The sequence below is a fragment of the Siphateles boraxobius genome, unplaced genomic scaffold (genome assembly GCF_051911475.1).
Source record: "Siphateles boraxobius isolate OS27281-9 unplaced genomic scaffold, OSU_SipBor_1 48, whole genome shotgun sequence".
Classification (NCBI taxonomy): domain Eukaryota; kingdom Metazoa; phylum Chordata; class Actinopteri; order Cypriniformes; family Leuciscidae; genus Siphateles; species Siphateles boraxobius.
Genome location: NW_027509119.1, coordinates 4,210,195 through 4,237,374, shown reverse-complemented (window position 1 = coordinate 4,237,374; position 27,180 = coordinate 4,210,195). Strand labels below are relative to the sequence as shown.

Genomic DNA, 27,180 nt, shown 5'->3' with positions numbered 1-27,180 from the left:
CGTTACAATACCAATATTATCACATTATACTATACCAATTTATCACCAGTATATAAAGAGGCTTTTAAAAGAAGGCTTTGGATCAGAATTCAATGAATTTGTAAAAAAAATTGTTTAGTTCCTAAGGTTATTTGTCAATTAATAATGAAACAAGAAGAAAATGGAATAACTCATAGGGGTGCAAGAAGTGATAATTGGATAACATTTTATTTTTATCAGACTAATGTAACTCTGCAACTAATGTACATGTCAGCTACCAATGAAATCAGATATAAGATTATGACACCAACTCTCTTTATTCGACCTGCACAAAGAGAAAGATCTGTGTTGGGAACGCAGGCACATGTTCCTCTATCTCACTGCTGACAGAACAAATGCATCCGTTATGTTTTTATTATCATTCAACATAACAGGGAACCCCGCTACACCCACACTCGAGAACACAAACATGTTTCTTTTCACACATCATTGTTCCTGAGAAGATACAATAATGTCCCCTTAGGCCGCTATTGTTTCCATTGCACTTTGCTGTTGAATCCAATAAAAATGAACATCTATTATAGATGATTTTACTGTTTATTCCTTTTGTTGCCACTTGAACACAGACACAATGCCTCAAGTAGTGCTGACTGAGTTACAAACATTGGCATGCTTTAATGTAATAAAAACAAATAGAGAGACCCATTTCAGTAGTGTGTGAGGCACAAGTATAATGTGTGTTTTTCAGAGCAACATGTGATGTGGCTTCCTGTGTGGTGAGTGAGTCGTGGCTATGTTGAGAATGGCAAACTACCCACTAAAAATATATATTTTGTTTGCAGGGCTGCATACTCATTTTTGTCCAGTAAAGTGAGGATTTTCCTTCTTTTAATATCACATAGAAATCACCGGTAGAAAACCACAGACTATGTTTGGATTTCCCATCATCCTCTGCACAAGAATGACAAAACAGATAAAACATCAGTTAATGTGCATCATTTACTCTTCATTATTGTATTCAAAATCAAATTGAGCTATAGTTGAACCATTAAATGTAGCTTTTTGGATTAATGTTATACATGTTTATTTTAATAAATGTTTTAACGTATATTCTGTCTTTTGAACAAAATGTCAATTAATGAAAGACTGAGCTGAGGTCACGTCTGTCTGCATATTGTGTTTGGGATCAGTGGCCATTGGCTCTCGCACCTGAATATTTAAATAAGTGGGCCTTGCAAAGAAATTTTTCTTTGGGGGACTTTTAAGTTATTGTAAACATATTTATTGGGGTCATAGTTGTATTAACAGTTCTCTTTAGTATTACATTTGTTTTGGGTTATATTATAGTGTATATGGTCACCATTATGGAGATCAGTGTTCCTTCTAACTTAGTCAAACTTGTTCACAAACATTATTTTTAAAGTATTGAAAAATGTTCAATATAGCTTTATCAGTGCTGGAGCAAAGAAATCTCAATTTAAAAAAGAAAATAAATAATAAATAAAAGTTTTGACAGTGTTCCAAACCAAAACTGTTTACTTGTAACCTTGTTCAAGTAGAATAAACATGATTAAATATGGTTGGATTTGCTCACTTAATTGAGGTGATATTAAAACAAAAATTAAATGCAACATCAAAATAGGGATGCACTGATATATCGGCAGATAAAAACTATTGGCCATCGCTTTGTTAAAAAACAAAGTCTCATCTTTCAAATTGTGTCCATTTTATAATGGAATTCAAATAATAAATGGCGTTTTGCCGCTCTTAAATGTGTTGCAACGCATCGCTGTAGCTCATCAGTTCAGGAGTCTTTTCTTCCACTTAAATACAAGTTATAGCATGAAAAAACATGCAAGAACATCTAAAGTTATGTTGAAAGATACTGTACAAACTTACAGAAATGTGTCATATCTCATGTACTCGCCCAATCAGTGTTTCAACCAATAAAACAGCTTGTGAACAATGACATTTAACGTTACTTTTATCTCAGGAAAGTTATCTAATGTAGGCTTGCCGCGATAGACGGTGTTGACGGTGTTACCGGTTACCGTGTGGAGATTTTATATTCGTCTCTTAGACCCCATTTACACCTGGTATTAAAATGAGATCTGTATCCAGATAAGTTATCCGGATAATAAGTGTTCTGATCTTACCGATTCCATTTACACCTGGCCACATAAATGTGTTTTTGCAAAACGGATATAAATCCGACTTCAACTCCCGCGCTATGATTTAATGGATTGCACGCCACCGAAAGCAACAGAGGTGAGCTGCATTTTATTGATCATCAGCTCATTTCAAAATCAAAGACAGCAATAAGAAAAAGTGGCAACAGCCCTGGTAAGATAATTTCGTTTTTTTACTTGAAGATGATTGTGTGTTAAGCGTCTGTGTCTATGACTTACTTTCACTTTTATTTGCGATGTTTGCACGTTGGCTTGATGAATAGACGCTCAGCTGCTCATCTGCGGTAATGCGTGTTGCAGTAGCGTCGTCATATCTGACATGAAATAGCCTATATAACACTCTCACACGTTTATTTTTTTTAGCATTTTTGGGAGTAAAATATACATATGTGGTTTCAACAACCACATTGCGTTTACACCTGGTAAAGATCCGAACACAATGCAGCCAGACTACCTCCAGATGTGGTCAGGCAGATCCGATCACAATCCGATCACAACGTATTTACACCTTGCATTAACATGCGGTTTTTATTATCTGTATAACTTATCTGGATACAGATCGCATTTTAATACCAGGTGTAAATGGGGTCTTATTTATTTGGTTTTATCTTAATTAAACTTTGTGTAATTTATTTAGGCCTATTTTATTTTCTTATTCGTTAATAAATGTTTTATGGTTCTTATTTGTTTGGGCCCAGTTTGCCGATTTTCACTTTTTCAGCCTATGCATGAGGTTATTTTTATTCCTTCGTTATGCTAATAAAAGTTCTGTCTATAAAAGTTTTATTATCAGCGAGTTTTTTTTTTTTTTGTCCATTCAAGCAATTGACGCTGAATTGCCAATTGACGCTTATTTCGAAAGTGAAAGTATAACGCGCACGCATTTAAATGCTATTTAACTTCCCCGCCCCGCCCCCCACGGTGACACCGCGATTACCGGTGTTGTCACACGTCGATTAACCGGTGGGAAAATTTCCTCACCGCCGCAACCCTAATCTAATGTTCGCAGTTCGCTCGCTAGCTATAAAAACATGTTTTTATTTGTATTGTATAAAAACATTTTAGGTTTTTTATTATATCTGAAAATAAAAACCAGTTGAATATAATAGCTCTGTTGTTAATTTTAACCTCTAATATTATAGTAATGAGTTGGGAAAGAGTGTTTTCCCCCTTAAGAAAATAAAATGATATCGACAGATATCATTCTGAATAATTGCATTATCTTAGAGAGATAACAGTTCATTTTAACCTGATATTATAGTAATGAGTTTCCCTTAAGAAAATCTAGCTATCGGTATTGACAGATATCATTCTGAATAAAGGTTTAACCGGCTTTAAATAGGTTTGGCTCTGGTATCATGGCATACACAGACTGAATTATGGACATCAATGTGACATGCCCCGCATTAATAACCATTAATTTCAGCTGACACAAACTACTCTGAATAGATTTACTCGTTTCTCTTTGATCTCTAAGCAACACAAATGTATCAGAAATCTTCATCTGGCATCGCTGACAGATATCTTTATAAAAGATATAAACACAAATACTGCTGTGTCTCCTGCTATGCAGACATGAGTCACGAGGTCTTATTCTGCTCACGGTGAGAGTTTGCGTGTGTTTGTGTGTGTGTGTGTGTGTGTGTGTGTGTTTGCCCTTGGCTGAGCTTCTGCATGCGGATTAGCAGCCAGAAACTGAATCTGTCCCAGTGTACGGTCAATAATTCATAGTAAAAGTAGACAAAGATCATCAAACTTGTACTTTTACAGAGGAAACACAACACAGGCTCTGTGATACTGCGCTGTTCAGTCATTCAGCGGATAACTGTGAGCACATGATGTAATGCTCAACTAAACCCCGTCTGGAAGCACATCACACTTAGAAGAAGTGCACAAGTACACATATAATGGAATCTGCCACCATGTGAATTACTGTTTAATTCATTCCTGACATTCCCAACATTCCCAAGTTCTTAAAACTTCAATAGAACCCTTAAGAGAAAAGCACTTAATTGTATTGAAAGTGCACTTGTAGTGTAGAATTGGGAAGTATATTTTAAAAAATAATATTAATCAAATAAAAAGGCAGCTTAAGTGTACTTACTTTCAGGACTATGCTTAACACATTTAAGTACACTTTTAAAATAAAAACTGCACTTTGTAATAATGTAAAAATAAAGGTTTTACTTTAAAAAATTTTTTGTTTTAATACAATTTGTTCGAGCTTTAAAGAAGTACTTTTATTTTGAAGTGTTGACTATACTAAAGCTCGTGTTAAGTACTTTTAACATTATTGTGTTATTCAATATTACATCTGAAGTTAATATTTTAGATGCAACTTCACTACAAAAGTGTAATTACAAATATAGTTAAATAAATGACATGTTTCAATAAAAAATATGGAAACAAGGGTCCAATTCTCACGATTAATTAGTTGCTTATTATCATGCATATTAGGCTGTTTATTAGTACTAATAAAGCACATATTAATGCCTTATTCTGCATGGACATATTCTCTTTACCCTAAACTTAATAACTACCTTACTAACTATTCATAAGCCGTAATTAGGAGTTTATTTAAGCAAAAGTCGTAGTTAATATTCAGAATTAGACCCTAAACTAAAGTGTGACCGAAATTATATTAAAGTATAGTTTAGTTTACCATAAATGCTTGTCAGTACACTCAGCAGGACAATATAAGTACTTTTGAAATTTCATACAAAAATGAGGCAAACACCACCATGAAGTTCTGCTAACTGCATTTAATGTTTAAGCTATATTACTTTTTTTGTTTGTTTTTGTTTTTTTGTTTAATTGCATTTAACATGCAGTTAAGTTTCCAAAAACACATTCATTTCACATCTGAAGTATATTATTTATGTAATAAGTACTGTATTTAAAAGTATGCTAAAGTCTACTAGTTTTTCACAAGAGAAGTTCTTGAATAAAAGAAGCTTAAGGGTCATATGAGTGGTATAGATTTTTTTGAAAAACTAGTTTTTTATTTTATTATATTGCTAATATTATTTGATTAATGATTTTGAACAGTGCATTTGTGTGAAGTTTGATGACTTTACCATTACTAATATAGTAATAGAGTAAGGAGTGTGTTGATTTTTTTTTATTGGTACCACTTATATACAATTAGTTCGAGCTTTAAAGAAGTACTCTTATTTTGAAGTGTTGACTATACTAAAGCTCATGTAAAGTACTTTTAACATTAGTGTGTTATTCAATATTATTAATGCTCATCTGTAACTGGGTAATCAGCTGAAAGACTGGAGTGTACTGTAATTTTTTCATCACAAAGTAAGATTGTAATAAATTGAGAGTTATTTGTGAACGTGCTACAGAAAAAAATGATTCATCTTGAGATGGTATCATAGAAAGGACATTGTGATTGTACTGAACTGAGTGTGTGTTTGTGTTTGCAGTCTGACTTGTATGTGAATGGAATAAAAAAAGACGAAATAATCTGCAAATATTAAACGTCTTTCTGTTAAAATAGTTTTGTTTATTGGGGAAGGAAGCCAAAAAGTGAGAGTATGTCACTTCCTGATGAATATCTATTATGACTGCCTCATCTTAACTAATATAATTTCCAAATCATGAACATGATTTGAACGCGCAAACTCCACACAGAAAGGCTTAGCGGGACTCAAACCCTGAACCTTCTTGTGTCAACCACTCAAATACATTCAACTTCTGATAAGATATAAAGGCGACCGAAGCCGAGTCTCCTTTCACACTCAAGTCCTAACTCGCCTGAAATGCATGTCCTCGTCCTTCTGATCGTGAGGTGCGAGGAGCCCGATATCTTCAGCCGGATCCTGATGATCACTCATGGTCTTAGGCCTGCAAAACACACAACAACACGGTCACACACACTTCTAATAAGCATTTAGCCTTTTCCCATAGCAAAAGAGCACATGCTATTTCTGGGCTACAATTAGAAAGCTGTGATAAATGTCCCAGTGCTGAAAACGCTGCTCTCCAGTAAGGCCTATTCTTCCCTTGTTATCTTTAATTGGGAAGCTTCATTAGACGCGAGTTTGAGTCATCTCTGTGTGCACTGACAGACCGGTTCCTGTTTTTGAAGGTCACATCATTTGATCCGCTGTATAATGCACCCCAGAGACTGAACACATGCTGCAACGCCACACACACACAGCTGGTGCGCTGCTCCTCTAAAGCGCTTAACTAGCAGTTCTCCTGCTGACGCTCCTCAGGACAGCACTGAGAGGAGGGCACAGCAACATATCCAAGTAAAATACTAAGAGAAATATATATAGACAAGAGGATTTAACTGCCAGCGCATGATAATAGTAATTGGATGACAGTTACTGAAGTTTTTTTTTTTTTTTTTTTTAAATGGTCATGTCATATTTCATCATTAATATTTTTTTCCATCAAAAATTGCTTGTTTTTCACCTCTGACCAGAGTGAAGCAGGGCATGTTGTGCTCCTGTGCCTTTAAGAAACGCCCCCCTTCACATGTGAACCGGAAATAAGCTCTTTGCTCCGCCTACACACACACACACACACACACACACAAGCTGCTGCAGGTTTGCTATTCGGTGTATACTGGTGTACTTGTAACATGTAACATAAATTAATGTAATGTAACATCAAATAACACACTTTATTATCAAGTACTTTACTTCAAAATAAGTGTATTCCTTTAAAGCACGACAAAAGATTATTAAAACAATGATTTAAAATGCACTTTAAAAGCAAAACATTTAATTTGATATTACAAAGTGCACATTATTAAAAGTGTACTTAAGTGTGTTAACAATCGTATAATTAAAGTATACTCTCTTTAATTACTTAAGTGGCCTTTTATTTCATTATTATTATTATTATTATTATTATATTATCTGCATGATAGAGCTTTTTAAGGATTAAAAAAATATTTTTTACAATTAAGCACACTTCTTGGACGGCTTAAAATGATTTGAAGCAAGACAAAACTAGCTAATCAAGATGTGTAAACATTTCTTTCTTTTTAAGAAAACTGAAAAAAATTCTTTCTTTCTTTCATTTTTATGTAAGAAGCAGGGGACCTGTATATACGAGATAATTTTAAAAGTGTGATTTCTAAAGGTCATCTAGCCTAAATTAATAAAGTCATGTACATTTCTATAATTAATATAAATGTCCCTAATTTTGTAAAGCTCTAAAAAAATCATCGGATAAAAATTGCTGAAATTTGCAATTTCTCGGTAAAAAATAATATCAACAAAAACAAAAAACAGTATTCTGTGATCACGGACGAATAGAAAAACAGGACGCGGATACATTTGTGCAGAACTTTTAGGGGAAGCTGTGCTTTACGTGTAGTTTTAAAGCAGTAATGTGTCGGGTCATCGGCTGTTGAACTGTTTTATATCATGATATGATGTCTAGAGCTGTCCTACATGTTAGAGGTTACTCAGTGCTCTCACTGTTTCTCTCTATATCAGTGCGTATTTACTAGGCAGGATAACTGCTAATCCATTTAGCTAAATCAACATTAGCCTACAGGCACAGAAGCCTCTCTTAAAGACACACCGCCATTTTCTTTCTACCTGACAATTAGCACGCTGTTAAAAGAAAGTTTTTTCCACTATTAGGAACCTTTAATGCAATTGAAAGGTTCCATGAATATTAAAGGTTCATTATGGAACCATCGATGCATATTTTTAGCATGTTTGCTCTGAATACACATGATTTACGGGACATTAAACAAACATCCTGCTTGTAGACGTACAGAAATGCATGTCTACCAAAGCCAAGTTAAATTAAATTCCATGTCTAAATGTGTCTAAACAACAGGCAGCATTTCAGTGACGTAAACAAAATCACCTCATAGCACCATTCAAACCCTAAAGTGAATAAATGTATAAAACGAATGCATTCTGGGTTTATAATGAGCCATATAACTGATAAAACTTATAGTATTGTTCATATTTAGCAACTATTCAAGTACAAGATAAAGCCGTAGTAGCTACAATATTGGAAGTACTCTAATTTGTTGATGTTACTGGTTTTGAAGAGGCGATGACAGGAGATGTATCTGTATAAAGGGCCTTCAGGGCTTCACAGTAATAACAGAGACAGCTGTCCTACAGGAAGCTCACGGGCTCTTCTCGTGTACGTCTGCAGGCGCTCGACACACACCAGAGCTTTCTGACGGATACTTCGCAAGCCATTCACACTGTATGCTAGTGAGCTTATTTTGTTGGAAAACACCTGTGTGGTTTATGTTAAGGACAAGTCTTTGTTTCATTTCAACATTACTGGAACACTTCCTCTCCTAACTTTAGAGGTGTGCGATATGACCAAAATCCAGATATGACCAGCTATGACTGATTTTAGTTCACAATACTTATTTTTGCTTCGAATAAGGTTAAGATATCAAAATGTTTGATACCATTGAAATTTCAAAAATCATCTCACAAATTTCAATGTCACAAAAAAAAATAAGTTAAAAGTAAAACAGTGAACAAAAAAACTAGGCTAGTAAAACAAACTACAATAGAACAAAGACACAAACTAAATAGACCTGAAAAACTCGAAACACTAAAAATAAGAAATACTACATACATTTTATAAAGTAAACAAATGTATAAATAAACACTGCATCTTCACTGTGTATACATTTAATCTTATTAAATTAACAAAAGTGATTCAGTCAGGAGCAGTGAATGATTTTCTCTTTATCTTTTGTTGTTTGATCAACATTATTGACACAGACTGAAGGAGGAATATTAGGCTGCTGTCACTTTAAGACCGAATGCACAGATCCAATATACTGATTCACATGCGTCTTCTTTCTCAAATGCTCATGTTCACTTAAGACTTTGATTACTGTGTTTATGAGGATACTTGCAAAGATGGGCATTTTGACACATAAGTGAATTGAACCATTCAGGCAGCAATAAGAACACAATTCAGTTTTTTTCAATTGAGCTTTATGAGCAGCGGCTTTATGTGCACGTATACAGCGAAATGAGTTGTCTTTTGCTGCTATTAAAATCACTTGTTTTAAATCCGCAATGCTTATAAAAGGTAGGCGAATAATACGCTTTCTTGACCGCTCAGCACAGCAACGTCACATCAGCGTAACCACGATAGAGTCCTCGAGAGTCCAAAATCTTATGGGGTCGGTTGATGGGTTGATGGGTCTGATGGGTTGAAATCGGTTGATGGGGTCTACTGGTATATTGCCTACTAATGGTAATCATAATTTCTGCCAGAAACCCCCTGGTTGCTGCATTTATTGTTCCTACTGTAAAACCATAATAAATTCATATGAGGTGTCACCTTATTTTTGACTGGTGTATAACATCACTTTTGGAATTTTGGTAAAATACTATGGTTGTCGTGGTAAATTCTGGAAATGCTGAACTCTCAAAAAACAGCCTATTTTCTTGGTTATTATGGGAACATTACTTTTCTCAACGTTCTGAAACAAGAAGTAACAAAAATCTTTAGACAAACATCCAACTAAAACGTTTCAGAAAAACTAAATGTGATCTATATTCTCGGAGCAACAATTGAAACCTTGGAATGCACATTAGATATGTGAATTAAACAGTACTTATATGTCACTACGTTCGCGGGTTTTTTCAGAAGCGTACGTCGTCATAGTTGGGTAAACTTCTTTAGCAGTGAATTATTTTTTTGTGCTCCCATTTGCTCAAATAGCAAAAGAAAATGTCCACAATAGTGTGTTCACAACTTTTAAAAAGAGGGACAAAATAGACAGAGATTGAAAACGGAAGTCAGAACAGAGAAAGCTGTCAATTTGACCATCACTTCCACAGCTGCTCTATTAGAAACACCCTCACATTAGTAGTTGTTTTGTAATTTAATGCAAAGGTAATATAAAACAAAGAATAGTGTTATAAATGTACATAAATAAATAAATAAATATATATATAGTGACATATACTAGACTACTTTGCAGGATTTACGATGCTGATGACCATTAAAACGCGTCATCACACAGTCTGTGAAAAAAGATCCGTTGACAGACAGTCAGACACGTACCTGAGGAAATATCCAAACCCTCGCTCGACGTGTCCCATAAGAGGTGAGTCAGTGTTAAGACAACGACATCTTTACCGGAGTTACAACAGTCCGTGTTTATGATTGTAAAGTGTCATGAGTGTGATCGTGCGCGTTATGTTGTCAGTGTGATGTCTTATGAGAGCTGTAGCGTCAGCAGCATTAGGCTATATCCTGGAACTCCCGCTGGATTTACTCCTCGGTGTCAGCGCGCACACACACACACACACACACACTGACTGGCACGCTGCAGAATCGGAATAAATAGCTATTTGCTCGTTAAATCAATTATTTCTTGAGTCCAGACCCTTTTGACAACGACGGACAAAGTAAATGTTCGTAGACGTCTATAAAAACGAATCTGAATGGAGGCTGTCTTTGAAGTGCTTCATGTAACTGACCTTACTATCATGAAGAATACATTTCAGAATAGGCTAATTGTTTCATTTTTATTATTAGCCTATTATTATTATTATACTTCATGGCAGAAGAATTTCATATAGTAAGCTACTTTACAACAGTTGTTGGTAATATTATATTTTTGATCTTAATTTGAGATTTGAAAACAAATAGTAGGCCTAAAGATTGTGCAAATTAAGTTAAAACAGATGTAGGCCTACACAAGAAAGCACATGAATGAAATCCAAAGTGAAAAGGTAAAAGTATAGCCTAAAGCACACATAAACAGCCTGAAATGACTGAGGACATTCATATGTTTTGGCGATAAATATCTGACAGTTGAGGTTTTTAATAGCTTAAAGTTCAGCATTAATAAAAGACACAGGTTAACAGTCAGTCCACACGCTATAATGCATCTGAGCCTCACCGGTCCCGGGTACGACATGTCCTGGTGCTGTGAACATGGGGGCGTCTCTGTGCCTCAGGCCCCTCCGCTGAAGGAGCCTCAGAACTGGCTGCGTATATAGTGCATCCCATGAAATGCCAGATATCCGGTGCAGACTTGCTTAGCAGCAAGAGGAAAAGTGTACTTCCATGCCCTTGCAGGACATCAGAGGAAAAGTCATTGCCTCAGCATCTCCCTGACCCCCTCCCATCAGCGATAATCAGATTTTACATTCACAATCCACAAAATCATCCCGCATAATCTCCACTGCTGCATGACGTTGCACACAAAAAGCTCCTTTTGTCACAGACAAAGCACTTTACACAAGCTGAAAGGGCTTTATTGTGCAAATACTCAAATGATTCAAAACAATGACCCTTTCAGACATTTTATTGTTGTCATATGACTGTCTAACAGCATTAGGTCAATAAAATCCAAGTGAATTAAAATGCAAGGGATTTGGAATTTCATGCATCCAAGGTTTTTAACGGTAAAGGATTTGTGGAATTTTTCCAGCAATTTATTGAGCCTGTCAGTCTGATAAACATAACTGGTGCGCATGCGTGGTGAAAATAAACGATGTGCAGCAGAAAACATGGAGGGAGGCGCTTTTGAGCAACATATTTGGCATTCTTGGGGACAGGGACACGTTTACTGACTGGAGAATGATTTTTCTCCATTTCTGGTAAAATAGCAATTATGATAAGTGTGTTCATTCATTATTAGAGGTTGATCCGTACAGACCAGGCCCCACGGTTCAGCACGCATGTTATTCGTGGATTAACTGCTAAATTTAACCAACATAGAGTGAAAGTTTATCATTTGGATAAATGTTTTGTCTCGCCAATTTACATATTCAAACGATTTAAACACGAAAGAAGAGGCAAAAATCCATCGTTTCTGCGATAGAACGCCGAACGCTGTGAGTGTGTGTTAGAGATCAGAAATGGTGGGAGAACATTGTGTTTGGTACGTTTTTCATCTTCAAACCAAACTTGGGTCTTCAGTCGATAGTTTAAATCCCGTCTGGCTAGAGCGCATCCCATAATGTTCACGCATTAGTTCTGTAGACGGAGAGAAGACGGTCTTTTGTGGCTGTTTGAACACATTCGACCAGGCATGCTAAAACCAGGTGTAAACAGGGCCTAAGATAACTTACCTGAAAACTATCTTCTGATTGAAGGATATAAAGAACATCCATCTTTATTGTACAAGTCAATAAAATGTATAAAACAACATACAAATTATTTTCTTTAAATGATTGTAAAACAGAACAGAGAGAGAGCCACACAAGGACAGATGTGATTGTCTCATAAAAAGATTTATTTTTTTTGCCTAAATGTACAAAGGCAAGTTACAGTATTGTATAAAAAAGAAACGTGGTAATGTACACTTTACATAAGAGAACAGTCCAAGAAAGAACAGGAGGAATTGGGTGATACAGAAAAAAAGAAAGAAAAAAAATTTCAAACAAAACCATTAATAATAAAAAAAAAATGTAAACATTCTTTAAGTACCGGGGCCTGATACTTGGTGATAAGTTGTCTTTTGAGAAACTCTTGGGACGAAGAGCAACAGGAAAGAGGTGGTAGTCCATCGTGAAAATGATATAAAGCATGCAATAGTGCACTGCATCCTCTTTCCAACAAATCACAGCGTGTCAACCGAGCACCATTTGAAATGAAATGCACGTGACAATTTTCATGAATCTTTCTTAACGGACAAAAACCATGAGGGTCAAAAATAATTGTTCAGGTTTGATAGTAGTTGTTCTGTGCAGCACAAACACCCCAATGTAGCCTACTTAATATCAAATTACATATTTGTATGTGTAACAGCCCATTTCTCTTAGTATTCAGTGTACCATGGTGCTTTACTGCTTTTTTTTCCCATTGTGACTTTACACATGGGAGAGAGAGGGAATGAGTCAACATAATCCTCCGAACACCTGTCTGTCGTCTCGTTCCGACAGAGCCTGTTAAAAAACCAGCTCGTTTGAGAATATGACCCCAAAATCAGCATGTTCAGCAGAAAATGACCAGGAAAGCGCCTGAGATCCACCATGAGCTACGACTGGTCGAGATTTTACATTACGAGACTCCCAAGACTTATTTGAGGGTTTCAGGGATCTACTGAAGCAAGCCAAAACAAAGCTATGGCAGATAAAGCAGAGAGGACAGTACCGAACAGGAAAGGAAAAGCACACCCAAGAGACAGATTTCAAAACAAAACATCAAAGTAATCAGATGGTCGCTTGATTGCATTTTAAAACAGTCCCTCTGTACATCATATACAGACATCACATAGTGTGCGCAACCAAGAGAGTCAGCGTTTGGTGCGAAACCAAAGTTTGCTTTGCCTGAGGAGACACCGTTTAAAGTCACATTTCTAGTGCTATAGTACACCATGCTGGACGACACATGAAATACACAGAGCATGATGGGCTATGAAAGCATGTTCGGGGTCAAACGCTCACTTGGTTTCATAAAACACGCTGGAGTTGTCACAACACTTCCACAATAAGTGTTCAGGGATAGAGCGGCCCCATGCAAGAACGAAACTAGTGGGCCTCTGGTGTCACGCACCCCATAATGCTGTAGCGGAACGGCCACCACGTAAGCGTCTCTCTAAAAGAACTTACTATACCTCGTCACATTAACAAACATCCATTGTAAGAACCACAGCGATAAATCGGAAACTCTGTCAGCGATGAGGTAAGGTAGCCAAGGAGGATATTCGGATTCAAGTTGAAGGATAACCAAGTGAATTCCCTGGAGTAAACGGACCTCAGCCGCTGATGTTCTTCTGAAAGACTGACGGAACAGTGCTCACTTAAATCATATTTCGTGAATGAACCTGGAAGTGAAGTATGTCACTCACAGGCAGTCATGCTTTTTAAAAGTGGACGCTTACCGTGAGAGGCTGGATGGTAGTGCTGAACACGTCCCAATAAAACAGCATGACCGTCTCCTGCACAGTTTAAGCAGAGTGCTATAACTTACTGGTTGTTGGAACTGAAGTTTTTTGTTACGCAGAACCATGCTGATGATAGAGAAGCCAGGCATGGGAAAAAGAAAAAATCTTGAGGAAAAAACAAATAAGAGCAGTCTTGAGGCATGTGGCGAGGAGAACCGTTTAGGAACCAAGGTCAGAAAGACAGAGTTATGAGACAATGCTAGATATTATCCGCAGCGGTATCTAGAGAGCAATTCCAAAACCGTGGGTCAAACCGATTTGTTTTTTCAGTGAGGATGCCAACTAAAATAAAAAAGGAAACAACTTTAGTTATCTCTGTGTGATAAAACTATTTTCAGTCTTTGTGTTCTTATGTCCCCTCGAGTCCTCGCCTCAGCCTGGCCACAGCCTACGTCGGGCGAGTACAATGACAGTCCTTGCTTTTCAATCATTCCTCGCCAGCTCACAGGCTACAGTTCGGTGGCCGGCTGGGCTTTAAACAGGGCAGGATGGCTTTAAACCTGGTCTCAGTCTGTAGTGGGGTACGAGGTACGGATACTAGGAAAACATCAATCTGCCACACATTCCGGCAGAAAAACTAAAAATATAGAAACACCATTCAACTGATGTCTAAATGAACTCCATATACTTCCTCATGTGATCCAGTCACATGATTAATTGTAAAGAAGGGCGAGACAATCAGGTTTCCCTAAAGAAAGAAAGAAAGAAAACACAAGAAACAACTGGTCAGAATGCAGCATATTTTTAATCTATGATTTGGCTTTCAAATGAAATCTATAAACAATTAATTAATTATAAATGTAAATTTAGTATTTTTTTATATTTATTATTAAACATGCCTAATCCAATGGACTCTCCCCATTTCCCTGATGTTATTACATGTCTTTCCACCAGAGGTCAGCATAGGCTTCATTTGTCAAAACGGTGCAGGAGTGTTAGCAATACTGCTGTGCTAAAAACACTAGCCTCAATCTAGGGGTCCTTAAATAATCATGCTGCCAAGAAACAGATGGGAGGTCTACAGAACTTTTAGTGTAAGCTTGGATATCAAAAACAAGCTTTTACATTACGCATGACATGAAAGCAGAAATGGGGATACACATGCTGCTGTCAAAACTGACTGATTGATGCGATTTACTCTCCGTTTGGCCACAATCCATCACTTCTGCTGACTTTCCTTGATCTTTGTTTCCTCTTACCATTCTCACCTCCGTCCTGGTGGGTACAGGGAAGGGGCTGAGGCTTGCTGACTGGCAACAATTGCTGACGATGAAAGGCCTGCAATTAAGGAACATCCAGTAAAGATGTTGTTTACGCTCAGTTTCCTTGTGGAATTGGCACAGTTTTATGAGCAGCAATATTTTGCTGTTTTACCCCCCTAAACACATCAGATGAACCATTTGAAATCTCATTAAAAAATGCCTCGTTCATATTATATCCCCCTTCCACCCATATCTTTAAAAAAAATCTAATTCTGAATAGTGTGGTACAGAAAGTAATTTATTACAATGTCATAATTAAACATAAGGGCACAGTGCACAGTATAGTACAAATCAGTGGTGTATGGTGGTATTCTGAAATAAGGTGGCAAAGCCCTCAATATATATATATATATATATACACACATATACACACACACACACATATATATATATATATATATATACACACATATACAAACACACACACACACACATATATATATATATATATATATATATATATATATATATATATATATATATATATATATATATATATATATAATATATTCAGCTGTTCTTTTTAAGTCAACTTATTTTCATCAGTCATCAAGCTTGATAAACACAGTCTTCATGTTTTCAGTCTATTTCAAGTTTGATTTTGACGTGACAAAAGCGGTGATATCTAAATGGCTGAGTTGTTTACTTACTTTTTAATTAGTCTTCCCGTTAACACCATAATTTGGATCATTCAGACCAATTCGTGAACACGCCCCAAACAAGAGGCGGGATTTTTCGCACTAATCAATCATACACAATCATAACCAATCATAGTGGAGGCATTCCCTCCTCTCACATGACTTTTCCCCATTTATTATCAATTATCCCCATTTATTATCAATATAATTATATTATATTATATTCATCCACAACCATCTCAAAATAATCAGAATATTCATATTTTATTTTACAAGTTAATGTAAAAAAGTACTGCTAACCTGTGGCGTAAGACAGATCGTACTGCCCGGCTACAAGGGGGTAGCCTAGATGATGGTGGTGGTGGTGGGGTGGCATTAGGCGTTGGGAGGGAGATGATCGAGGCCGATCCATTTCTCTCTCCCTCTCTCGATCCCTCTCTCTTTCCCGCTCTCGGTCGCTTGCCCCTCGCTCCCTTTCATGGGAGGGCTTGTCGGCAACGGTGGGCGATTTGCTCTTGTACTGGTTGGCATGTTGGTGTAGTATGTCCAAGGCTTTGGACTCTGAAGCGGACTTGTTGCTCACTGTGGGACTGGAGCGAGATTTCTCTGCTTCCTCTCCACCTCCCATTTTACTACCGTAAGGGGAGAAAGGGTATCCCGCTGGCAGATACGACCCTAAAGATTATGAAACCATACTGAGTTTCTACTATGGAAGTGTCTTTACGCACTTTTAACACACATAAAGACCCAAAACATACTTTATGCAAGTATATGAATGACAATTTTCCACCATGCCAAAGTAGATTTCACATGTCATTGTGCTATAAAATGTCAAAACCAATTTATAAAACAGCGCAAGTATGTGTTGCATTCTCAACATTGTCACAAGGAGCACTATAGTGGGGATCAGGTCATCTACGAGAGGAGATTCTTGCTGAACCAGTTAAACTGTTGTCATGTCTAAAGCTAGCTACCTAATTGATAATGCATATGGATAAAGCAGTGGTATTTGAAAGTAACTCAGTGGCCACCTTGAGCACTAAGGTTTCTTAAGGATATAATAAATGCAACGCAAGACGGCTGCACATCCTTTGCACCATTCTATAGTTGCATAGAGTATGATGTTGGCCAAACCATACAAATCAATCGTTAAACTCAGATGTTATTATTCATCATACCTGGGTAGTTCTGCATCATGACGGAGGACATGCCTCTGTATCCAGGATGGTTGGGATCATAGCTTTGTCCAAAAGGATATCCATGCATGTAATGCAGGTAGGGTTGGTGCTGCGTCAAGGGGGAGCTGAAAGGTATGTGGGCATTGGGCCGGGGATCTTTTCCTCCGCTTCGATGGTCCTCAGTGTTGGGAGGACATGAACCATCAGTTCCATCTTTACTTTCTTCTTTGGAGCTGCTGTCTTTCGGCCTGGACCTCTCATCTTTGCCTTTTCTGTCTCGCTCCCTGTCTCGCTCATCATCTGGCGGTCTCTGACTATCAGAGTACTGGAAACAGAAAGAAGTTACAGTTAGGGTTTTTGAAAGGTAATGAAATTAGTTCACCCAATTATTATTATTTTGATTTAAATTCTCACCCTAATGAGATCTGTGATATTATTTTTTATTTAAATTCTCACCCTATTGAAATCTGTGATTTTATTATTTTGATTTAAATTCTCACAATAATACTCAAAAGGCCAGATCTTGCGTTTTGCATTAGAAGACTTTAATTGGGCATGTTTTTGTCCTTTTCAGACTCCCCGGTCTAAAATATATATATATATATATATATATATATAACCTATATAACCCATGAAGGTGAGTAAAAGATGACTGATTTTTCATTTGTAGGTAAATTATCCCCCTAGCTTGCAAACAGTGCTGTCATTCAGTTCAAGAATCACATGTTTGCCTCACCTGTCTGTACCACATGGCTTGCTCCATACCCAGCCTGGCAGACTCTACACTTGCCTTTGAGTCATCCTTTCCATGATGGCCAGCTTCACTAAGCTTCATTTTAAGCCCCTCAGCCTGCTGTGGCTGTAGCTTGACCTCTTCCCCTTTAGGGATGATGACGGACTTGACAGGCTCGGAGGAAGTGTCTCTCTGCTTGCCAGTGCCCTGTGGCTTTCCCAGGTCTGAAAGGCTGGGGGCTTTTGTTAGGCCTGGAGGAACAGGGCCCTTCTGTTTCCAGTCCTCCTTCAGTGAGGTTTCCCTGTCCTTTACACCGAAATCAGGCTTTTTCTCAGCAGACCTGTGTTGCTCGGCCATTAGTCTCTGCCTCTCCTCATACTGCTGCCTGTAGGTTGGATTAGTGTTCATGAGGTGGTTGTGATAAACCTGGTCTGGGTATCCATATGGGGGGACATAGTATTGGTTGTAGTAGAGTGGCTGCATGTACATATTGGAGCGCTGCTGAATGACTGAGGCTTGCTGCTGTTGGTGTGGGTGACTTGAAGCGACCTCAGCTTTGCGCTCATCCTGCACCTCCACCTTCGCCTTCTCCTCTGGCAATTCTTGTTCATCTTCCTTCTTCAGTTTCACAGGTTGCACGTCTGGTAGAGGCCCACTAGCAGTGGAGCTACTGGGACTAGGGTGGGTGTAACTTGGAGAATAGTAGTTGTCATAGCTAGCATAATATGAAGATTCCTTAGAGGATGCCTGAGAGGGAAAGAGAGCCTTTTTCGCACTATCCCTGCCTGACTGATCTTCCGCCTTGACTTTGACCCCTTCCGCTTTGGCTTCCCCATCCTCTCCGGCATCAGATATGTCAGAGTACGCAGGGCTATTCGTCTTAACCGAGGAGCTATCAGCCCCGTTCTGGGTGACAACGTGAAGAGGAGTGAGAGGCTGTCCGCTGCTATCCACACGACTGGCCACCCCGATGGATGGACTGGGGGCATTATCAGTGAAGCTGTATATCTTATCCGCCTCAGCCTTCATGCTAGCAAGACGGCTTTGATGAGGGTCCGACGAACCATTGAGATGACCCTCACTTCTACTTCCTGGGTCAGAGGATTCAGAGTATGGACTTTTCCCCTCTTCAGTTTTCCCACTTTTTGCTGGGAGCTTGGGACTGTCTGCATCCTTAGCCAAATCTTTCTTTTTCTTGTCCTTTTTCTTTTTGTCTTTGGAGCTGCTCAAGGCTGGATTAATTGGCGACGAGTCCCCAGCTATAGCTAACTTAGACTGCATGCCTTTCAGCTGGGGACTCTTGGGGATTCCCGACAACATGTTGGCCAACCCAGGGGGATGGTTGGGGCTCCCGCCACTGAATGGTGTTGGCTGCAGAGCGTACATCTGCTGAGAAGGGATGGATGGAGCCATGGACCTGGAAGATTTCATGTTCTTCTGGGACAGCTTGTCAGACTTGACGCTGCTGTTGGGCTTTTTGGACTTCCTGTCCTCTATGCCATCATTGCTAGCCTCATCAGCAGTGACGCAAGGCCCATCCTCACAACCCTCCATTGGTGTCCCACAAACATCTGCTTCAACATCACAATTCTTTTTCTTTGTCTTAGAGCCAAACTTTCCAGGAGAGGGAGATGGACTCTGAGCATCAAATCCTCTTCCTTTAGGCGTGACAGACCGTGCTGGGGAGAGAGAGCCTTTCTGTGTAATTGAAGCACCGTTGCAACTTCCTGGCTCAGGGTGGAGAGAGGATTCTTCCCCATACTCGCTGTCCCCATCCATATCTAACTTAATATCATCGTCATTATGTGCACGAGCCTGATGGTACTTCAAGCCATTGATGTGCTTGTACTTCTTGTTGCAATTGGGATGTGGGCAGTCAATTAGTACAGGTGAGGGGCAGGTTCGGTCTAGTGGAGGAGGAAGGGACTCAGTTTTGATGATAGGAATTGGGAGTGCAGAAGAAGTCATTCCACCATTTGAATTTGTGCGCATACGCTTATTGCCTTTAGAATCCTCGGAGCTGGAGTTGGGCTCCATGTCTGATGTAGGCTTGTTCTTGCGCTTACTGGCTGAGGAGGGACTGGCTTTTATGTCCTCTGTGTTGCTGTTGGGCGGAGTCCTGCGCTCAGAGGAGTTTTGGCTTCCACGCCTACCCTTGCTGTTGGTACTTGCTCTTGTCTTGCTGTTGTTGCTGCCCTTATTATCAGACGAGTTGCTGTTTTCATTGACTGGGGTGTTGCTATTGGGTCGCATTCTTTTACCACGGCCACGTCCATTTCTCATTTCTAAGTCACTTGTGGGAGACTCGCAGAACCTTAAAGAAAAATGAACATTATTTATTAGACCTTCATAATTAACTTAATAATAATTAGCCGTCATGACAATCACTAAATGAAATGCTGTTAATCGGTAAATTAGACCAAAACTGTAAAAAAAATTGAATTTGGCACATACAAAAAAAATTACGAAACATTTAGACCTCTAAAACATGCTAGCAGTTGAAATACTAAATAGTATGACATTTAGAAATGTACTTTAGACATTTAATACAGCATGCACTTTAACACTGGTTAACATTTAAATACTACTAAAAAGCTTTTCATAACAAAATCACTTTTAAACAACAAATAAAAAATGGATATTCAAAATATAAAACGGCACACATTTAGATTCTTGCATTAAGCCAGAGGTTGGATTGTATTCGTATCACTTGATAAGCTTGGAGATGTACGTGTTTTTAATAGTGTGCCTCATCCCTAAGGGTTATGATGTGATACACCTGGCTTACTGCTGAGTAGAGGCAAGTGAAGTGGGAGGAATGGAGGGGGGGCTCCTGGAGAAAAACACTTGATTTTCCTGATTTCAAAAGTTAAAACATTTTACGTACCTTGGAGGGGCCCAGTCATGACGTGTACAATCCAAAAGTGTTCCGACATATGTTTTGTTCCTCCAAGTAACATTAACCACCAGCATACCTGTAAAAAATAAAGACGACCTTTAATATAATGTGAGTATATCTCTGTTATCTTAGAGGCTCAATGAGACAGTTATAGTTTGGAGTTATAATTCTAATGTTCCTCCAACTCATTCACTATATTTCACACACAGTACTGGCAGAAGCCAAAATTTAAATAGTTCAAATGGTGTTTTGGGGACTCTGAAAGCAGCCATGCTTTTTTTTTACGGTGTACTTTGTGATTATACCACCTAAAAGCGGTAAGGAACAGAGTGTGTCATTTCTGGGAGGAAAATTGTTTGATGGTGTCCTCCATCTGACTTTGCAGTACTGTGAGCCGCCTCTGCAAATGGTTTAGCAATTGTGTGAAAACAGCTGAAGTAAATGAAAATGTTTGTGGCTGGCAGTGATTCAGAGGCTTTGCTACAGAAGCTTGGACAGGTGAGTGCTGTTTTTTTTCTGTGATTTTACACTACCATAAAAGCAGGCAAAATCAATATTAGATTCCAGTTAAATGCCCTTAATAGCTTGTGAGAGGCAGTATAATGTTGTGTAACCTTGATATGGCTTCAGTCAGACTAATAAATGTATTTCAGATAAGCCTCTAGGATGTTAAGTTCTGAATACTCTTTTCTACGCTAAATTAACATTTTTAAAGTAACACATTTTATCTTGTAGAATGTTGCTTTATTCAAGGAGGAGTATCTTTTTACTCAAAACCTTGTCTTGTTTTCCTCCATCCCAAACATTATATTATGGGCATCAGAATGTAAGAACTGAATTCATGACCGTTCCTTTGAAAAATGTCAATGGAGGTCAGTCGAAGAGGACATTAGCGGGGCCCCTTCCTCTTTCACTTGCAGTCATTAGTGGATCTCTGGCCACCTGTCTGAACCCAGACTAAATGAGGCTAAATAGCCAGCATTTCACCTCTGATGCTCTTCTTCAGAAGCCAGAGTGGAACAAACAGAAGTCTGGCATGTGCACTGCTGCACACTTACACCCCATTAAAAACATCTCTGTCAAGATTTACTAACAGTGATTTAAATCCCTACATTGTGCACATGTAATATTTAACATGCAAAACACTGACTTTTAAAATAAAACACAATATATAAAGAATTAAACAAAACGAATACTTTCACACACAATCACAAAAATAACACAAACTCCACAAAATACAATAACAAAAATATGGCTTAAAACAAAACAGCTAATGTTTTAACAGTTCTTATTTGTTCCCGCATCCTGGTCAAGGTTTAGAAAGAAACCAGCTAAGAAAAGCAAACCATCTTAGGCTGGAATACGTTTTTTTAAAGTCGTGATAAAACAATTGCAGAAATAACATATGAGACTTGATGAAAATATAGATTTTTAAATCACTCATCATTACTTATGCCTATTGATATTTTAATAATGGGGTAGTAGTCATCCAATATGTCCACCCAAACTTTTAATTTCACTAGGAAGTACATGAGCACAGGGGAAAAAATTATTGATTTTTAAGATGCACGCGCTTCATTGACCTCATGATGAAATCCAAGAAGGGACAAATATGCAAATGAAAACAGTAAAGGTAATGACACAATCAGCTATGTTTTGTTTAAACCAACAGTCAATTCTGGCAATAAAATAGCAATGGGTTATTGAGGTGGCCCTGGAAAGAGGGTTGAATCAGGATACTGGCACATGTGCCTTGCTGTTTGGCACGGTTGTGTTTGCTGGCACTGGGCTCTTCATAGTCTGTGGGTGAGGGCTTTCTGGGCTCTACATCAAGAGCAATAAACTTTCAGAAGATTTAGGGCTGACATTTGGAGGCATCAGCATGCATGGCTTGTGAGAGTGGATGCCACACCAACACGACCCTGGTCTGCTTCCAGCGTCCTGCAGCGGGGATTTGTGTCAGAGTGATGCCTAGAAATATTGCACCAATCTGCCTCTGACTGTTTCATCATGCACTGAGAGCTGTCTGCCCTTAACCTCCTGCCATTCTGGGATTCACGCACTGGGCTGAAACATGAGCAAGTCAATATGTCCATCCACAAATAAAAGGTTGCAGTGCACTAGATAAGATTTCCACACTGGGCTTTGGCTGAAATAAAGCACTGCACTGTTGATTTGAGGAAGTCAAGAGAGGACACTGCGACTCAGCAACAACTTGATCTGCAATAAGTCATGGAAGATTGATGCTCTATTACAAAGCTCAGCAAGCTACCTAGGCAACATTTGTTATTTCCTAGTTACGTTCCTGACACAAATGCCACTCTAAATTATGTTCCCCTACAAGATGCCTTGTTTTTTGCTGAAATCTAATGTAGCACTGCATGCATCCATTGTAACTAAGGGAGATCCAACAAAAGTAGTGGACTGACAACCACTGCAAAGATGCCAATCAAGTCTGTTAAAAAGTCGGTTTTATATAGTATAAATTTGGGTAGTATGAATGAAATTCAATCGTACTTCATTAGTCATTTTGTTATCGTCACATCACCAATCAGCGTCAGTTGTGTCACTTCACTTCTATTCATAAATCTCATCCAGTGGCCTCATGGGATAATAAAAGTGTCCATTGAATGCGCACTTCAGAATCTCGCCAGAAGTAGTACGCTACCCGGGGATTTTTCGTCTACTGTTTTTTTAATATTCGGACATACTACACTTTTGGCGTACTGTTAATTGCAGACTATATATTAGGGAAGTATTCGATTTTGGATATAGTGCAGGTCTTATCTGGGCAAATCAGGGATGTGTCCAAAATCGCCCCCTATTCCCTTTCAATCCCACAATGCACCGAAATAACGAGTGTACAACCGATGTAAGCTCAACGGCTAGAGAATACCCATAATGTATTGTGAGAGTCACGCACCGAATGAATTCCTGCGTTTCACCAGAAGATGGCGCCCGCAACAGAATCATATAGTGGATTAATGTAGGGAATAGTGAATGAGGGTATTGGGGGCGATTTCGGACACAACCTGATCTTCAAGATCCACTTCCCTGCAGTTTAGCACCAACCCTGATCAAACTCGCCTGCCTGTAGCTTTCTAGTAATCCCGAAGACCTTGATTAGCTTGTTCAGGTGTGTTTGATTAGGGTTAGAGCTAAACTGCAGGAAAGTGGATCTTGAGTGCCAGAGTTATCACCAGAGGTATCTTATGCTGCGTTCAAGTAATGTCGGAAAGCTCATATTTGAATGCACATGAAAGTCACCACAAAGCCTTCATCATCAGTTGTGTTCAATCTAAACTCACCACTCCTGCAGTAAAGATTCAAAACCAACATAAACCTCTCACACTGTCAGTGTTAGGACTTAGGAAGTTATCCTTATGAGAAGTGTGGGTGGACTGTCTGCAACGTCTTTAAGAGAGTGCAGCACAGCGGAAAGACATCTCAAAGTGTGTGAGAGTGTGTTCCCTGCCACGGGATCTTGCTGCTCTACTTTCCACCCACACAAAGTGTCACCACGATACAGATCTACCCGACACCCTGATGAGAAAAATAACACATCAAAAGAAGAGATGCACACCAGTGGAACCAGCTCTCGCATCCCAAAGAGAAAGAGAGAAAGTGTATAACACCAGCACAACAATGGTTGCCTCTCTAATGTGAAAGAACAGATGATTGGAGCCCTGTGTTTGGGACCCGTCCTGCAAAAACAGACCCGATCTGATGTTGTGGAAGTGTGGCACTGGTTGGGAAGGGCTGTCACTGGACACACAAACGGACTTGTTTTTCTCTCCCTCTTGACCCTTCAACTGCGTTCTCTCTCCATGTCAAAGACACACACACACACACACACACACACAAGAGTGGCCACAGAGGAGCAGGGTGAATCAGACACACTGTGCCCATGGCAAGAGGAATAGAAAACACTTAGACAGCCAATGCGCTGTGAATGTTGATGAAGCAGGGCTTTATGTGGCGGCACTGGGAGGATGGCAGAGTGTAGGCGGCACGTATTCCTCTGCCTACCCATAGCCTAGATATGCTCTCATTTAGGGATTTGAAGGAAATTTTTCCCTTTCATTCTCAGCAATCAAGACCGAGGCTGGTGGAGAGCAGAACAAACTGACGTTTCTGCAGTGGGCTATGATTAGAAGGGGTAAAAAAAAAAAAAATACTGTATATATCAAACCTACAGAATCTGGACAAATCCAGTTAGAATAGTCCACTGCTCTGCCTAAAAATTAGTCAAAGAACGAAGGTCTGAAATCACTACGAGGCAGGTGTTTTCAAATAAGATATAGATATATGTACTTAATTGATCCCTGAGGAGAAATTCAGGATGAGACTAATATGTAAATTAGGACAGAAACAAATTTTATTATTATTAAAATTTAGTAAATTTTATTAACAAAGATTATTTTGGTTTTTGTGCACTGTAAGGATTACTCTTGAAATCTAACAGATCAAGCAACTTTTACAAGCTTTTTTAAGTAAAATTACAATAAAATGTTTTTCATTTAAAAATGTAACAATTTCTACTGATAATGACAGATGCTTTTGTACACCTATATTTTAAAGGCATTTCAGCTCTTGTTTACATTTGAAGTATAAATGTTTGGGGAAAAATACAGATAGATACACCGGAAAGCGTACACAGAAAGCCGGCTGTCACACAGTGCAAGCACTGAACTAAGTTCTCTTATTGAGCTTTCACTGTCAAACACATACAAGGTTTATATAAACACAGTCGCTTATATCTTAAGTGAATGTAAACAGTTCGGATGTGTGTCAGTATATTGGATCTGTGCATGAGGTAAATTAATGTTAATCAAACAACACACAAGACAGAGAAACTCACTCACTGAATAACTTCAGTAATGTATAATATCAATGTATATTTAAAGAAGTCAATGCAGTTTTATTTGAATATTCAAAACAGTATTAATTTGTTCTTAATGGCATTGTTCTTATTTTTAATAAAGATAAAATAATGTATTAAAGTGAAAGAAGATTTTGTCCCACACCTATTAAGACCTGTCATTCGTTTATGTTTTTGTTACTTTGTAAAGCAAATTTTTTTTAAACAGGGAAATTAGTTTGGCTGTACTGCTCAGTGAAATGCAAAATAGCCTTAAAAATCCAACATGAAAAAGTATTGTGATAAGATCGTGGATCATGACCCTGCCTGAAAAAAATTGTGATATTATTTTGCCATATCGCCCACCCCTAAATCAAAACATTATATTCCAAACACAGTAAATTGCTCTCTAGATTCTAAATTGTTTTTGTATCCCCCATGACTTAAAACTGGACAGTTTTTATTCATCTCAGTAACTGTTCTGAAGAACCAATGTAACTTGCTGCCAGTTTTTTGTCTTCTATCAGAAACAGTTGCTGGAGGCTGACACAAATATTTAAGCATCTACTTCTGTGAACAGTATCTTGGCTGAGGATTCAACCAAGATTCACTTTATCTAAGTTTATATGTACATAATCCAATGACCAATTAAAATTTTACACAGAAAATGAATGAACCATTTATATAGCACATTTAATACTACTGTACAATCAAAGGCACCGTTTACTCCTGGTTTTGGTCGATCGGATCACAAGTTAATCCGTCTCTTTTGTCCACTTTAACCACTTCTGTCCTGATTTCTTTGAGGGTCTATGGGCGGGTAGATCTTTTGATCTAATGGACAACATAAGCTCATGCAATTTCCCTACGAATACGACGGAAAAACATACAGAGAGCATCAGCTTTCGTTTCTGCTCTGACCGACACAAGACCAGCCGAATGGAGAGAGAAAATTGTGCTCGTCTTCAAACCAAACTTCAACCATCACACATTCGACCACATGAGCGTTTACACTACAAAAGCAATCCGGTCGAATGTGTTTCCCACTAACTCTGGAAGTGGTTGAAAGAGGACAAGCTCAAAACGCTTTAGACCCCGTTTACACCTGTATTTAGTGTCGTCCACTTGTGATCCGATCGACCAAAACACATCTTAATACCAGGTGTAAACAGAGCCAAAGTGATTTAGAATGGCATCAGGGAAATCTTCTCAACCACCACCAGTTTGTATGCATAAAAAATATCATGATTGGCTTGTTTTTATCATTCCACTTGGAAACAAAGATACTGCATTGATACAATGAGCTCTGAGGAACAACTAATCACTGGATTTCCCAAGTTAGTGACCAGAATTTTGTGGATTAAACTAGATACGCATGAGCAGAAGTACCGTATCTGAAATAATCAGAAGCACATTCTATACAAATTTCCAAAATTTTCGTTACAACCAATCACAGACACTATTTAAATCAACTTTTCCCCCTGTTGTTCAAATGATATAATCTATTTCGGATCATCTTGCCTTTAAGCTGCGTTCACGCTGTCAGTCCAAATTAGGCATGTGTGC

At 38.4% G+C, this 27,180-nt stretch overlaps 2 protein-coding genes across 3 annotated transcripts in view; both read right to left on the bottom strand.

The window, feature by feature from the left end:
• The window catches only part of gramd2aa (GRAM domain containing 2Aa), a 32,349-nt gene extending 21,113 nt beyond the window's left edge, over positions 1 to 11,236 (bottom strand). The window contains exons 1-2 of one of the 2 annotated variants that reach the window (XM_077201635.1): positions 11,050 to 11,236; positions 5,934 to 6,023 (exon numbers count right to left, since the gene is read on the bottom strand). In XM_077201635.1, coding sequence (XP_077057750.1) covers positions 5,934 to 6,023; positions 11,050 to 11,159 — 200 coding nt within the window. In that variant the 5' untranslated portion in view covers positions 11,160 to 11,236. Of the gene's footprint in view, positions 1 to 5,933; positions 6,024 to 10,205; positions 10,373 to 11,049 lie in introns of those variants that run through there. The other variant, XM_077201636.1, reaches the window with a different exon arrangement.
• Positions 11,237 to 12,367: 1,131 nt separating this feature from the next.
• Positions 12,368 to 27,180, bottom strand: part of znf609b (zinc finger protein 609b) — a 69,582-nt gene continuing 54,769 nt past the window's right edge. The window contains exons 4-9 of the mRNA XM_077201625.1: positions 20,742 to 20,829; positions 17,858 to 20,168; positions 17,122 to 17,446; positions 16,244 to 16,618; positions 15,243 to 15,321; positions 12,368 to 14,731 (exon numbers count right to left, since the gene is read on the bottom strand). Of these exons, the coding sequence (XP_077057740.1) occupies positions 15,248 to 15,321; positions 16,244 to 16,618; positions 17,122 to 17,446; positions 17,858 to 20,168; positions 20,742 to 20,829 (3,173 nt within the window). The 3' untranslated portion in view covers positions 12,368 to 14,731; positions 15,243 to 15,247. The remainder of the gene's footprint in view (positions 14,732 to 15,242; positions 15,322 to 16,243; positions 16,619 to 17,121; positions 17,447 to 17,857; positions 20,169 to 20,741; positions 20,830 to 27,180) is intronic.